The sequence below is a fragment of the Caretta caretta genome, chromosome 16, assembly GCF_965140235.1.
Source record: "Caretta caretta isolate rCarCar2 chromosome 16, rCarCar1.hap1, whole genome shotgun sequence".
Taxonomy (NCBI): domain Eukaryota; kingdom Metazoa; phylum Chordata; order Testudines; family Cheloniidae; genus Caretta; species Caretta caretta.
Genome location: NC_134221.1, coordinates 24,563,100 through 24,577,500, shown reverse-complemented (window position 1 = coordinate 24,577,500; position 14,401 = coordinate 24,563,100). Strand labels below are relative to the sequence as shown.

General features: G+C 38.9%; 1 protein-coding gene across 3 annotated transcripts in view; it reads right to left on the bottom strand.

Moving 5' to 3' along the window:
- Window positions 1–13,044, bottom strand: part of PBX3 (PBX homeobox 3) — a 160,206-nt gene extending 147,162 nt beyond the window's left edge. For 2 of the 3 annotated variants that reach the window (XM_048823000.2, XM_048823004.2), the window contains exons 1-2: window positions 11,793–12,674; window positions 10,636–10,709 (exon numbers count right to left, since the gene is read on the bottom strand). In XM_048823000.2, the coding sequence (XP_048678957.1) occupies window positions 10,636–10,709; window positions 11,793–11,989 (271 nt within the window). In that variant the 5' untranslated portion in view covers window positions 11,990–12,674. Of the gene's footprint in view, window positions 1–10,635; window positions 10,710–11,792; window positions 12,675–12,912 lie in introns of those variants that run through there. The other variant, XM_048823001.1, reaches the window with a different exon arrangement.
- Window positions 13,045–14,401: the final 1,357 nt, after the last annotated feature.

The following is a 14,401-nucleotide window of genomic DNA, read 5'->3' as shown; positions in this document are numbered from 1 at the left end:
TGAATAACAAGTGAAAACTAAAAATACTTCCAGTGCATGTTATTACCAACTGAATCACTGGGTTTTATAGTGACAGGACTGCGCTATAATTTTTGAGAAAACCTCAGCATAAAGCTCCATAAACCCAACCACTCCTGTAATGTATCACCTTATCTAGTGCACAATCATTTCCACAACTTTTCATGTTAGTATAATTTGTTCAAAAATGGTAATAAATATATCCTTGAAGTCAAATAAGAATCATTGCACAATCTAGTGTAACTTGTTATTACTAGTGACAGTCACTCCTGCAATCGGCATCTAACTTATAAGAAAATACACAAACATCTCAGTGTTATTTAGTGCAATTACAAATATTCACTAAAAGCATGAAAAGCTTCTTTAATCAACAAACATTTGTAATCAGTGCTTTAAATATCCTGCCAGTTGTGTAATGGTATCTGTGAACGTTCACCAGCAAAGTAAAACACCAATCATTGTCTATTGTGGACAATGGTTTTTTTTTGTTTTAAATCATTAAATAAAAATAAATATAAAATCAGGACCCTGTTTTCATTCTGCTACAGGACTGATTCAGAATAATATCATCCCCAATTAACATACAGAAAAGCAAATCCGCTAAGGAAAGCTTAATCTAGTTAGCCTTCAATAGGTGGGACATCATTTAGGAATACTATAATTTAAGTAATAATGGCCACTAGAAAGTGATTTGATTGCTATTTCCTATATTTCTTCATATATAACACATCATAGCAATTTTAATGATACTTACCATCTGCATAACATTTTACAACTTCAACATATAGTACAAACATTTGTTGATCAAGCTTCACAATGATCCTCAATAGGAAAATAATATCCCCATTTTATAGATGGGTCAGCTGAGACACAATGAAACCCTGGCCCCACTGAAGTCAGTGGCAAAATTTCCATTAACTTCAGTTTTGTCTCTAACTTCAGTGGGAACAAGATTAGGCTTCAAATGATTAAAATCCATAACTTTCAAGCTCCCAGTCCTGTATACTCTATATAGTAGATTACACTGCCTTTCAGTGCCCCATAATCTGCGTTATTAAGGATATAGTTAAGATAAGCCTGTTAATGTGTTCATTATTTAGCATTTTTATTCAAGAGGTTGTAACGTGAAAGTGAACGTTTGCTGATTCTTGGCACATTAAGTTACTTCTTATGAGAAAATTTGGTTTTGTGGTTTCAGAAGCTATTCGGTTTCCCATCTAACTCCAAAATGGTTTCATTTTGTTAATGAAAGTTTTCAGGTTGTGAATTCCTAATGAAGATTTATTTGTTCAAGTAGTTCAGACGGTGGTGGGGATTAAAAATAACCAATTATTTCATTTATAAAAGCAGTTAATGGGCCAATATGATAACCACATTTCACAAAAAATGTAATAAGGATTCTTAATCAAAAGAGAGAGGTCTTTATTCTCCCCTCTATGGGCATGCTTGTACCTACTATTTATATTACTGGAAGTTACACATGAGCACAGACACTGTGGTGTGCATGCCAGTTGCAATGACCTGATAATCTATATGGCTCTGAAGAAGTCACTATGGTTTATTGTGTCTTACGTTATGATGTTAAAAATTCCCCAGTAGTGTTAGAAATCAGCTGCCAGAACTATGGAGCCCCACACTGCGGCTTCTTTTTTAATTACTGGGGCTCATCACAAGCATGATCATTCTAAAACTACCCCCTGATTGGCTTTAAGATAATGATATATGAAGGAGATGTGTACAGTGGAGACATACAAACCTTCATATCCTACAAGCAATCAGGGAGAGGGCCAGAGATATTTAAAAAAATTTCATTGTCCTGCATTACTTCTGTTATATGTTTGTACATTTCCATAAGGGGAAACTGAACACCACAACTATATAGATAGATAGATAGATATATCCGATGAAGTGAGCTGTAGCTCACGAAAGCTTATGTTCAAATAAATTGGTTAGTCTCTAAGGTGCCACAAGTACTCCTTTTCTTTTTGCGAACTATATTTAAGAGACACCAGAGCCTGAATTAAAGCCACAAGAGCCAGGAAATTTTGAGCTAAATCAGAGACTCTCTTTGACTCATCCCACAGTGCCATAATACTGCAGGGGTCTCAGCACAGTTATCTTACAACTCATATATACTCTAATAAATAGGTTCAATGGGTTGAGTTAAGGGCAGAGTTTAAGCATTAACTCAGAATTTCCTTGCTTTTATGGATTTAAGTCAACCCCTTAATGTTACTTCAAATATAGTTTTCTGGCAGTTGAATAAAATCTATGGCCAGTGTTACAACTTCTTCCTTCCCAAATGATCCCAAATATATCTCCAGTTTACATAAGACATAATGGAACACCCTACAACTGAGTTGGGATGATAAAAGCTCAAGGCCTGATTCCCCAGGTATCCACGCCTACCGCTGACTTCAGCTGTTCAGCACCTCTGAAATCAGGCCTTTGTTGTGCTAAAACTGGCAAGAACATCAGCCCAGTAATAGTTAGCACTGATCAGAGTTTACAATGCAAAGTTGTAAGGTATACCTGAAATAATGCCACAAAAATCAGATGACACAAAGAATTTGAATACTTTTCTTTTGTTCAGGTACAGTAACTGAGAATACAATGAAATTCTTCATGTTCAGTAGCTCCCATTAGATCAATTAATATTCAAAGAAAGCCTTTAACATGAAGTTTAAATAATCATAGAAAGAGAAAAAGAATCACCAATGTTCTAGAAGCTTCTCTAGACCTTTCAATCAATTTTATTTATATGCAAAACCAAGAGAAACTCAGAAAAAACAAAGCTCCTCCTGATGCTAAAGCTCTCAATTTACTGACAGGCAAATGGCTTCATGCTGCCACTTAATCTCATTTCTTGCATAATGCCCTCTAATTAGCATATCAAAGTGAATTAATACTTCTAGGGCATTAGCAATGGGAAAATCTGCTCCAGGCTTCACAATAGCAGTTAAGCAAGAGCCAAGAAATCCTCAAAAACACCACAAACCACTTTGCATTGCAAAACTGTTCAATTTATTTATCCTCTCTCTCTAAACACTTTTACCGCACACTGTTTTACTACTGTTCACCAAACAAAACGATAATTGCCAAAGTTACCAGCATCTGTAATGTCTGTTTAGAATCTTAATTTAGATTATGTAGTAGAAGATCTCTAGATACTTTCATTTGCTCTGTCATATATGTACACATATACTGCAAAATTGTTACTCTTTTCCGTTTTTTTTAAATTCTGAGTAATATTATTTAATCCATTTTTGTACCTACAATAAATAAATAAAAATCAAATCATACTTGAAAAGCCACCTGCTGGACAATGCAGACTAAGAGATTAGCTTTAAAGTTGATGCATAACATAAATATAACAAGAGGTTTTGACCTGTAAACACACGATAGAGAAACTCCCAAAATGATTGATTTGTAGTATTATATGACCCATGTTATTCAATGGATTCTGATATTGGTACAACAATTTCACATGACTGTGTAACTTGAAATAGGATTTCTCTTTAAAAAACAGAATTTAAATAAAAAACACTAAGATGAAATAAGAAAAATAAATTCATAATGATTTTGTTTATATACTTCTATGCAAAATGTCCTTTGTTTCAGCTCTCTTTAGCAACAAATATGCACTGCAACAGCTGCTGCATTAAATAATTTTTTATTTTAAAAAATCAGTCTAGTTTCAATAACAGATTATTTAGTTTGTAAAATATGTGTTATAATTTATAACCAAAGACTGAAGAGATCAGAAACTTCATAATCTCTGAACTAATTTATCACTCATCTCCAGAAGATTCTGTAAAAATTGGGCTACAAAGGAAACAAAAAAAAAAACAACAGAAAGCAACTCCAATACAAACAAAATAAAAAGCAAACAAGTAAGCATAATCTAAGCCTTTGGATAGATCATAAGTGCTCATGTGAGGCTAGTAACAAGATGAGGAAGAAAATGTCAAGTTCAGTGGTGTTTGCTATGTTTCTATTTACAGCTTATAAACAATAAGAATAAAGTTTCGGAAGTCATACATTAAAATACTACAGCTATTTAGCTAGCATTTTCCCCCTTTCTAAAGAATATGCATAGCCCCTACTGAAAAATATAAATAGTATTCAAGCACAGAGCTTCGTTTCCCTTCATATGTAACTCCCTTGTTTACTTAGGTTGTAAAGATAACAGTGGAATAGCTCTGATGTCCAGCTGAAAAGCGTAATTCGTCAGTTTGGTTGATGTACTACTCTAACTTTATAAAAGCAGGAACTATAGGGGCTGACACAAACTTTAATAATTTATATTAAATATTGATGTGAATTATTTACTCTATTCATACTTAAAGACATGAATTGCCTACCAGAGAAAAGCAAATGTGACAAAAGGTCAACATGATGGTGAAAAAAGGCAGGCCGTGTCAGGCATGTGTTATCTGAACCATGCTGATCACCTTGATAAGCGAATAGCATTAAACATGACTGCTGAGAAAACAAACAAAGCATTCTTCTCATGGTGTCAATTCACAGAATACAAACAGCTACATCTAATTCCATCAATTATACAAGAAAAGAAAAACTCAAGTCCCTATTTATTTTAACTAGTTAGTATACGAACTTATTATTCATTCTTATTTTACTTAAAAATATTCATGTGACACTCACAGAACTGTAAAACAGTTAAAAAAAATTCAGAATAAATATAAGCTAAACAATCTCGCTTTATCGCATTATATATTAATAATATATATTGCATGTGTATTTGAACCTTTTATTACATTTGAAGCAATTTCATATTTTAATTCTGCATATACTTGTCTAAGGTAGATTGCAATATACATTAATGTTTCACACAAATTAATATTTAAATTGAATCAGGATAGCATAATATCCAAATCATGGAAGTGTGTATCTTTCACTGAAAAATGTTCAAACCTGGTTGACAAATCTATTAAATTTGTAAAATACGGGATGGCCTTGGATGGCTCGGATCACAATCTACTATTATATTTATATATACCAAATCAAAAATAAATTTAAATTACTGTGATGATAAAATAAACCTGGTGGTAGCTCACAATCATTTTAAAATATTTACAAATGTGCAAGTTTGTTTAATATTCAAGAACAAAATGAAACCCTCCAAAAATGAGGCAGAAAATAAAAGAATTACCTGCTCGTACTGAGTTAGTATTGAAAAATAGGTCTAATTTTATCTTGGGGGGGGGAGGGGGGAGGAGAGATGGTCTGGAAACAGATCCTTGTAATCAAGTGAAAGCTTGTATGTTATTTAAATATATGAAGGAGCTCTAAAATGGCTTGGTGTAAAGGTAGTATGCAGTAACAAGTCCTCTAAAACAAAAGGTCAGATGTATGGGGGGGAGGGGGAAATCACAAGAACCATTCTTTTTCTTGGCCAAAATAAATAAATTAGATAGATAAATAAATACATACATAAATCTCACATTGGCTAAAGAACCACCATGGAAATGGCACTTTGTCTCTAGGTAGGTTTGGAACGGATGACAAAATGGCAACGAGATACTTAATTCAATTTAATTTTTACTAGTAGAACATTTATGAGGCGAAGTGATACCACTACCATTCAGGTGGTGTAAGTGGCGTAACGTACTATTGGATGTCATGAATTGGAATATGTTTAATCATAAATACTTTTAAAATATATCATTTAAGAATTCTGTGATGTTTTAGTTGATTGTTCCTTAAAATTCTGAATATTAAAAAGAAACAATCCCACATGGCAAGAAAGATGTAGATTTTTACTCCACATTGTTCACTTGCTAATCTAGTCGAAGGAAATTACAGATGACCCTCCAGAGCCTGATGAGGGCACAGGAGGACTGCATAGCCTATTTTTTTAAAAAATATCTCCATTGAATAACATTGCAATTTTAAAAATAGCGAACAGAGACATCATAACAATGTTACTATACCGCTCCACATTTCTCTCTGAACTTTTCATTAGGGATTGTTTTATTTTATTAAAAATGATTGGCATTATAGGATAGTTTTTAAATACTGCAAAGTTAAAATGAATTGAATGTACGAAAGCAACCTTGCAGTTCAGTTAAAAAGATCCAAATTGAGGGAGGGGTTGATATTTTCAAATTCTTACTGCAAGAGGGAGAAAATATGAGGCCTTTCCAAGGCTGGTTAGATAATGGCCACTTTGGTTGATATACTGTGAAATCCTTAGAGGTGTTCCTGAAAACCGCCAAAGAATTGGGCCATGTAAGAGTTTTGCTGTGGAGTGAGGGCATGAGATAGCCCTTTAATCATCAGAATGGCGATGGATGGCTAGTTACAGTTGTAGCAATAAAAATAAAGGTTTCAGTTTACATGGCGAATAGCAAGAAATTAATCTCATTGTTAACTTCGCTATTCATCTGTTTTCCATATCTAAAAATCTTTTCATCCTCTGCAACAAAACTCTGCATGAAGGCAGAACATTTTTAATCATCATTTTTTCCCCTCTCTCTTTAGACATAAAAAAATAGTTCAACCAGCCCAACCAGCCAAGCAGGCCTTTCTCTTCCCCTGCGGACACCTCCTGCAGTCGAGAAGTTCATTAAGTTTTATGATCTTCCCAAGTCAGTCCTGCTTATAAGCCTCAGAAAGGCCACAAATCTGGCAAACCATCAGGTATGCCATTAGGCATTACTAGTAAATGAATGCTATTTAGGGTTTGTGGTGACAGTAAATTAGGGTTTGGTTGGCAGCTGTCATTGTTTGGATTTTTTTTAACATAATTTTTAAAAACAACATAAAAAGGCAAGAGACTATGATGGTATAGATCATCTATCAGTACAGCGCAATAATATGGAATTCCACTGGGAAATAACTGCAATTCCCTAACCATTTTTAAGAACATCAGAATGAATATATTTCAGTTATATTTACATATGTAAATATAGTACTTCAGGTATAGAAATTTACTAAAGTGTAAAAATAATCAGATTCTGAATCTAAGCTTTTCTTAACAGTAAACAGTGTACATACAAAACGACATACATACATCAGACTATGATATCAATAGGAGGACAGAAAGATTGATACAAAGGTATGCAACAGATGTGACTCCAGATTCTGAAGTGACATCTATTAGAACAGATACAGATAAAAATGTAACACAACGCAGCCACTAGACAGACCTATTTTTCTTATCTTCCTATTTTACTAGAGGAGCTTCAGTAAAACTTTGGGGCTCAATTTTCTTTGTATTAATTAAATAAATAAGTGGCAGTTAGTCATCTTTATGAAAACCTGCTACCCGGTGGCTGCCTTTAGGAATGCACATACCAGTATATGTTTATTTGTTTGTTTTAAAGTTGATTTATACAGAACACAGTATTTTTTAAAATGTAAAAATAAATGTCAGATTAGATTTTGTAATTAATTACTTTGAACGTGATAAATATCTCACAGAAAAAAACTCTTCAGCTACCTACTTCTAAATAAGGCAGAGTGAAAAATCTTTAATAAACATAATGCATCTACTAACCCTTGAGGAAATGTATTTTGATATCTACAGGCATCTGATATGGTTAATTCACCTGAAACTGGGGGTTCCCCTAAACATTCTCTTTCTACCAATCCAGCAAAGTCCTCACTAGCTATGCTGAACAATAATAATCCACCAGCAAAGTATTAAAAATGAATGCAATTAAATATAAAAAGGTCTGCACAGTTGCATTTCTTAATTCCTTATTTTTGAAAAGACTTGACTGAAATTACACTTCATGCAAAGGCTAGATTCTTTCTGTCTCCTTAAACTAGGTAGAGATAAATCATGACAGTAATTTCCATTACTAACACCAAGGTAAACTTTTCCTCAGATTATAAATAATTAAATATTGAGGCACAATCCAATTGCATCTTGATTAAATTATTCTGAGCAAAAGGCAGTGAAGACCAATGGGGGAGAACCCCTACTTTAATTGCATCCCAAACTGTTTAACCTACAAATTCAGAACTGTTTGGCAATGAGTATTTGCACTTTTTTCTCGTTGACACAGATCAGAGAAAATATGCTAGAAATTTCTTTCATATTTTCTTTGCTTTGGTAACACTTACTAATGTCTATACAGTCATTTAATCTCAACTGGGAGATCCTGAGTGAATATGCCCCTATGGGAATAGTTTGGAGGGGGGTGGATTTACCTCCATCAATCACTCAGTGCATAATCCTATCCTTTCCCAGTTGCTGGGGCTGGCAGGATCTCGCCTTTGGCCAGACGGACGCCTTCACTCTTTGTTGGCTCTTAGCTATTTTACAAAAGAGATAACTTGCAAACTTGGCTCCACAAGTCAAGACACAAAAGCAAGATCTCAATTTACAAATTATCACTGAAATCCCCAGAAACATCTGAAATCACAAAATCTCTTTCCTTGTCAGTTTCCTTCTCGCTTCTGAAACAGCAATGGCCTTACCAAGCACACACTGCCAGTAATCCCTGTTTCTGAAAAGACTTGTTTTTAATTCTCAACTCACCTCTGACATGTGGTTGACTATACTTTCCTTTCAAAGCAGTGAGGCTAAGCCCTGTGCAAATAAGTGATCGCAGGACCTACCCCTTCTTAATTGAAATCTGCCTGCTGCAAAATGTCTAAACATCAAAGACACGTTGCTTGGTTAGCTCTGGAGCTGGCTGGGCAAAAAGTTTAGAAAAAGACAAGAAAACAAATATGAACCAAAAGGAGGGGTGGGGGTTAACTGTGATCAAGGCACAAAGGGTGTATGTGTGTGGCGTAGAGAGGGGGAAAATCATTCCCTTATCCAGAGCAATATAATGCAATATAAAGCAGAATCAATCTTAATATTCACAACACAGTCAATACCCCAGTGCTTAGCTGTCAGCAGAAACTGAAGTGGAGTCCTGATAGCAAGGAAACCTTTGGACATGAATTTACTGAAAACTATGTACTTTTAGGTTTCTTAGTTAAGATTCACTGTGATTTAATGTTTGATGTCTTATTCTGTAGTCATATGTAATTTTTTTTATCTTCAGACTGCAATTGAAAACTATAATTTTAAAGAGCAACTAAAAAGCTAGTATACAGATTTTGTAAAAAAAAGTTAGCCAGACCTTAATAATGCTCTTGCTTCTCATAATATTACATACAATACTTTTCAAAATCCTCCCCTCTAAAAAGCGATTAATTTTTCTCCAGTCAGTGGGGTCAAAGAACATACCCACAAGCTGCTATAAAGTTTAAATGTGTCTTAACAAAATTAATTTGTCAACGCTTTTGGGAAGAAAAATTCTGGTGTTTAAAATATTATTGCACCAAAAAAAATATTAAGACTTTGCTGTGCTCCCTACAGACAAATATTGGCAGAAAGCATTCAACAACTTTTACACTCTAAACTTCACTCCCTACAGTGTAGGTGCTAATGCTATCCTCAGCATCAACAGCATTTTTGTTCTGTTTTCTCTGAAAATGTGGCACATCCAGACAGAATTGTATATTTAGACATGTTACTGCTTACAAAGTTTACTGCTCCTTTAACATGTTCGGTATTATATGAAGAAATAATTTTTGTAGAGCACATATATATGATTAATGTTTGTACAGCTCTTGAAAGATGAAAAGTGCTATTTACATGGTAAGAGTTATTGTTATAAAAGAAATATTCTGTATCTAGGTTGAACCCCTAATGCACTTTTAACCTGAATGTGTAGAACAAGTTCAAGAACTAGAATTCTAAATAATACACTGTTAAAATGGGCATTACATTTTGTTACCAAAGTTACCTGAAATGCTCTTTTCAAAATCTTATTTGTAAGATATAGAACAACTGTAAATATATAAAAGTATATGTTACTAACTTGCTTCTACCCTTTTTTTATTCCATATAATTGAAATACATTTTTTAGAAAACTTCAGGAGTGTTTTTTGCTGTAATTTTTTGTCTACAGATATATGGATATGAATAGCAATATCTACAGACAGAAATACTCATGTACATATATAACCCTCAAAAGGTAAATGTACATAAAAATAAATGTATTATATACAACAGTGTATATCCGTATGTATGTGAACATGTGTGGACACATTTATACACACACATCCTTTAGCATTTCTTAAGACTACAGTTAATTTCCTACATAACGTACTAGTTTGAATCTGTCACCCGAATGTGTCCAACAACATATTTAAGGTGGCCCGAGTCAAGCAGAAAGTTGCCGGCTATGTTGTTCCCTTGCTCTCTACTCTGCATTGCAATTGGCTTCTCCAATCTCACATTGCTCCTTTAAGAAATTGACATACAAACAAGGCAGAGGGAGCCTGGTTGCTCGGTGTTACTTCCCTGATTGCAGCCAGAGGGGGAATTTACTCTGTGGACGGTGACACACGATCATTTTCATCTACATTTCATTTTACATCGGGATTATGAATTGTAAAATTTGCTCCAGATTTATTACATTGTCCCTCTCCCCTCCCCTCCCAAGATCAGAAGCAGGAAAGGAGGCAATGATCAAAGATGGCTGCGGTGCCTAAAGCAGCTCCCAGAATCTAAGCTTCGAGAAGTATTGCAATGTTTACCTATTTGGAGTTCGATTTAAAGCCACGTTACTCCTGGGCTCTTACCTGTTTTCTCTTTGATTTCACACAGGACACTGAACAGAGCAGGCTTCATTCTGTGGCAGTTCAGTGCATGCTTTCTGAAAAACAGGGGAAAACAAATGTATTAACAAAAGCTATTTGATAATATGGCGTCTTTCCACAGTAAAATGATTTAATTGTGTCTCTGCATTTTACTGTTCATATATTCCATGCAAAGTAAGAGGAAGTAAAGTTAATTACAAGTGACAAGGAATCTTTGGCTACAGCTTTTGGCTGCGAGTGGGGGAGGTACATATTTGCCCTGTAGGCTACCAGGCAACATAATCATATTGTGTGAAAAGTAGCAAACATTAACAAGAAATGTGAGGATATTTAAATTCAGGGACAAGAGGAGCAAACAAAAGGGAGTTTCAAATGCCTTCTCATTTATCCCCAAGGCAGGGACTTGGTGACAAGTAAAAGATCCAGGTAGCCCCAGCCTGCCTGCCACTTGCAGACTTGTGACACTCATAGAAGTTTGGTTTTAAAGCCATGTTTAAATGGTTTCTTTTCATCTGTTTATTTTAAAGTCAAATTAGCTTTATGTAAATTTCCCGGTATACTAAGTGTATAAATCAAAGCCTGTCTCGAGTACTTTCCATTCCTCTACATTAGAACTGATTTGTTAAACGGGAGAACTTCCAGAGTTCATATTCTTTGTTTTGTATTTACTGTGATTTCAAACATTGAAGGTTTTCTCCCTGAAGCAATATCTTGTCACCTTTGTAATTCATCTGCCACTACTTCAGGGGCAGGAGAGAAGGAAAGAAAAAAGTTACACTTCTTAACAAGAAATCAAAGTCTCGCGAAGAACAAATATTGCGGGATGGTGATTTTTAAATGAGTGTCAGCCAGATAGTGTCTAAAGACATGGAAATGAAAATGGGAATGTATGAGCAACAGCCTTCTACGCATAGGTGTAAATCAAATGGAACAGAAAAAAAATGGTACAAGCATCACATATTTATATTTTACAAATAATTAATAGCAACTTTGATTTTGCCTTTGCTGCTTGAAATTTCTCCTACAGTATTAAGTTGCTCTAATTGTGAGACGCCTGGTCTCTGCAGAGGAGCAGGAGGGAGAGAAACAAAAACCACACACACACACAAAAAGACAAGGTTTAATTAGACGAAACCAACTTTGCTTGTGCCTCATCCAGGCTTTGGTCAGTGATGGTCATGATCTGATGGAGGATGTCTCCGATGTCCTGCTTTCTGCCGTCGCCGTCTGCCCCTTCATGTCCATGGGGAGGAGGCAGAGCCATCCCCCCCTGCACCGAGTGGCCAGCCAGGTTCACACCGGCCAGAGTCTGCAACATCCTGGACTGATCATCCATACCTCCTACCGCAGCCCAATCAATGCACTTTCAGAGATAGCAGCAGGAGAAACGGCAAAAACAGCCTCACAATCAGAGGAAGGAGGTTTGTGCTTAGAAAAGAAAATGCAAATAAATCTCTGGCTCTTGTAGTCAATTTCAGTTCCTGTTTGTTGTTATTTTGCTCTCGCAAATTAAAAAAAAAGATAAATCAGTATTTAGTATTTCACCGGATCTCAGTTGTTTATTCCACTCTCTTCTTTCCAGTGCAGTAAATCGCTCGCTTCTTTAGTTACAATCTTCTTTCATCATAATAATATTTGTGGCTTAAATAAATGAGTTGATGAGGTTTCTGCAGTTCTCTCTCTCGTACAATCTTCCTCCAAAGCTTTTTTCTTTCTCTCTTCCTCTTTTTTATTTTTATTGTTTTTTGTCTTTCCTCCACTTGTCCAAAAAACAAAAAAAAATCTTCTTCGTAAAAAAAGGCAAATTAAAAAAAAAAACACAAAAAACTTGCTTTCAAATCCTTAAAAAGTTAAGAGGGTGGCAAACAGCAAAAACCACAACAAACCAAGCAAACACCCCCATCCCCAAATTGCAACATTAAAAAAAGCCCACGAAAACACAAACACAGATGAAAAAAATTAATTGCCCTCCCCCCCAAAAAAATAACAAACGATCCCAAGTCTGTACAATGGGGGCAAAATTGTACAATGGGGGCAAAATTGCAGCTATCAAAAGTTTGAACTTGTGCAAAGAAAAGAGCGGAAATAAAGGGGAAAGAACTGTAAAAAAATTAATTACACACTCTCTGCAAAGCAATGTGCAAAAATATCAGCCAGCTGGAATTTATGAGCCCAGCAGCCCAGTGACTGTGTGTGTTTTATGTTGTTTGATGGCCGCTTTGGTGAGGGATTGACAGTCTGCCAATGCCACTCACTCACCCTGCAGACGTGTCACCCTGTGAAGGAGGAGAGAGGCAGAGAGAGAGCGCGAGCGAGGGGACGTGGGAGCCAAGCGGAGCCACGCCCCCTGCCCGCCCCTTCCCCCTCCCCTTCGGGGAGACGGGGAGCGAGGCTGAGCGCTCCCCCTGCTGCTCCTGAGAGAGCCCTGGGCGCCCGCCGGAGCCACGCCCACTCCCGCCGCGCGCCGCTCCACAGAGCGACCCGAGACCCCTGGCGGAGACCACGCCCCTCTGCCCCCCCCCACGAGCCTCTCCCGCCCACAGCCCCCACCCCCGCGTCCCTGCGCCCCCCCCGACCTCCCACCCCGCCCAGTGCGCGGGCACCCCCAGCCCTCCCCACACTGACCCTCTCCCACCCCTCCCAGCGTCCTGTCACCCCCACACTGACCCTCCCCACACTGACCCTCTCCCACCCTCCCTGCGTCCTGTCACCCCCCAGCCCTCCCCACACTGACCCTCTCCCACCCCTCCCTGCGTCCTGCCACCCCCACACTGACCCTCCCCACACTGACCCTCTCCCACCCCTCCCTGCGTCCTGCCACCCCCACACTGACCCTCCCCACACTGACCCTCTCCCACCCCTCCCAGCGTCCTGCCACCCCCACACTGACCCTCCCCACACTGACCCTCTCCCACCCTCCCTGCGTCCTGCCACCCCCACACTGACCCTCCCCACACTGACCCTCTCCCACCCTCCCTGCGTCCTGTCACCCCCCAGCCCTCCCCACACTGACCCTCTCCCACCCCTCCCAGCGTCCTGTCACCCCCACACTGACCCTCCCCACACTGACCCTCTCCCACCCCTCCCAGCGTCCTGTCACCCCCACACTGACCCTCCCCACACTGACCCTCTCCCACCCCTCCCAGCGTCCTGCCACCCCCACACTGACCCTCCCCACACTGACCCTCTCCCACCCTCCCTGCGTCCTGTCACCCCCCAGCCCTCCCCACACTGACCCTCTCCCACCCCTCCCTGCGTCCTGTCACCCCCCAGCCCTCCCCACACTGACCCTCTCCCACCCCTCCCTGCGTCCTGCCACCCCCACACTGACCCTCCCCACACTGACCCTCTCCCACCCTCCCTGCGTCCTGTCACCCCCCAGCCCTCCCCACACTGACCATCTCCCACCCTCCCTGCGTCCTGTCACCCCCCAGCCCTCCCCACACTGACCCTCTCCCACCCCTCCCTGCGTCCTGCCACCCCCACACTGACCCTCCCCACACTGACCCTCTCCCACCCTCCTTGCGTCCTGTCACCCCCCAGCCCTCCCCACACTGACCCTCTCCCACCCCTCCCTGCGTCCTGTCACCCCCCAGCCCTCCCCACACTGACCCTCTCCCACCCTCCCTGCGTCCTGTCACCCCCCAGCCCTCCCCACACTGACCCTCTCCCACCCCTCCCTGCGTCCTGCCACCCCCACACTGACCCTCCCCACACTGACCCTCTCCCACCCTCCCTGCGTCCTGTC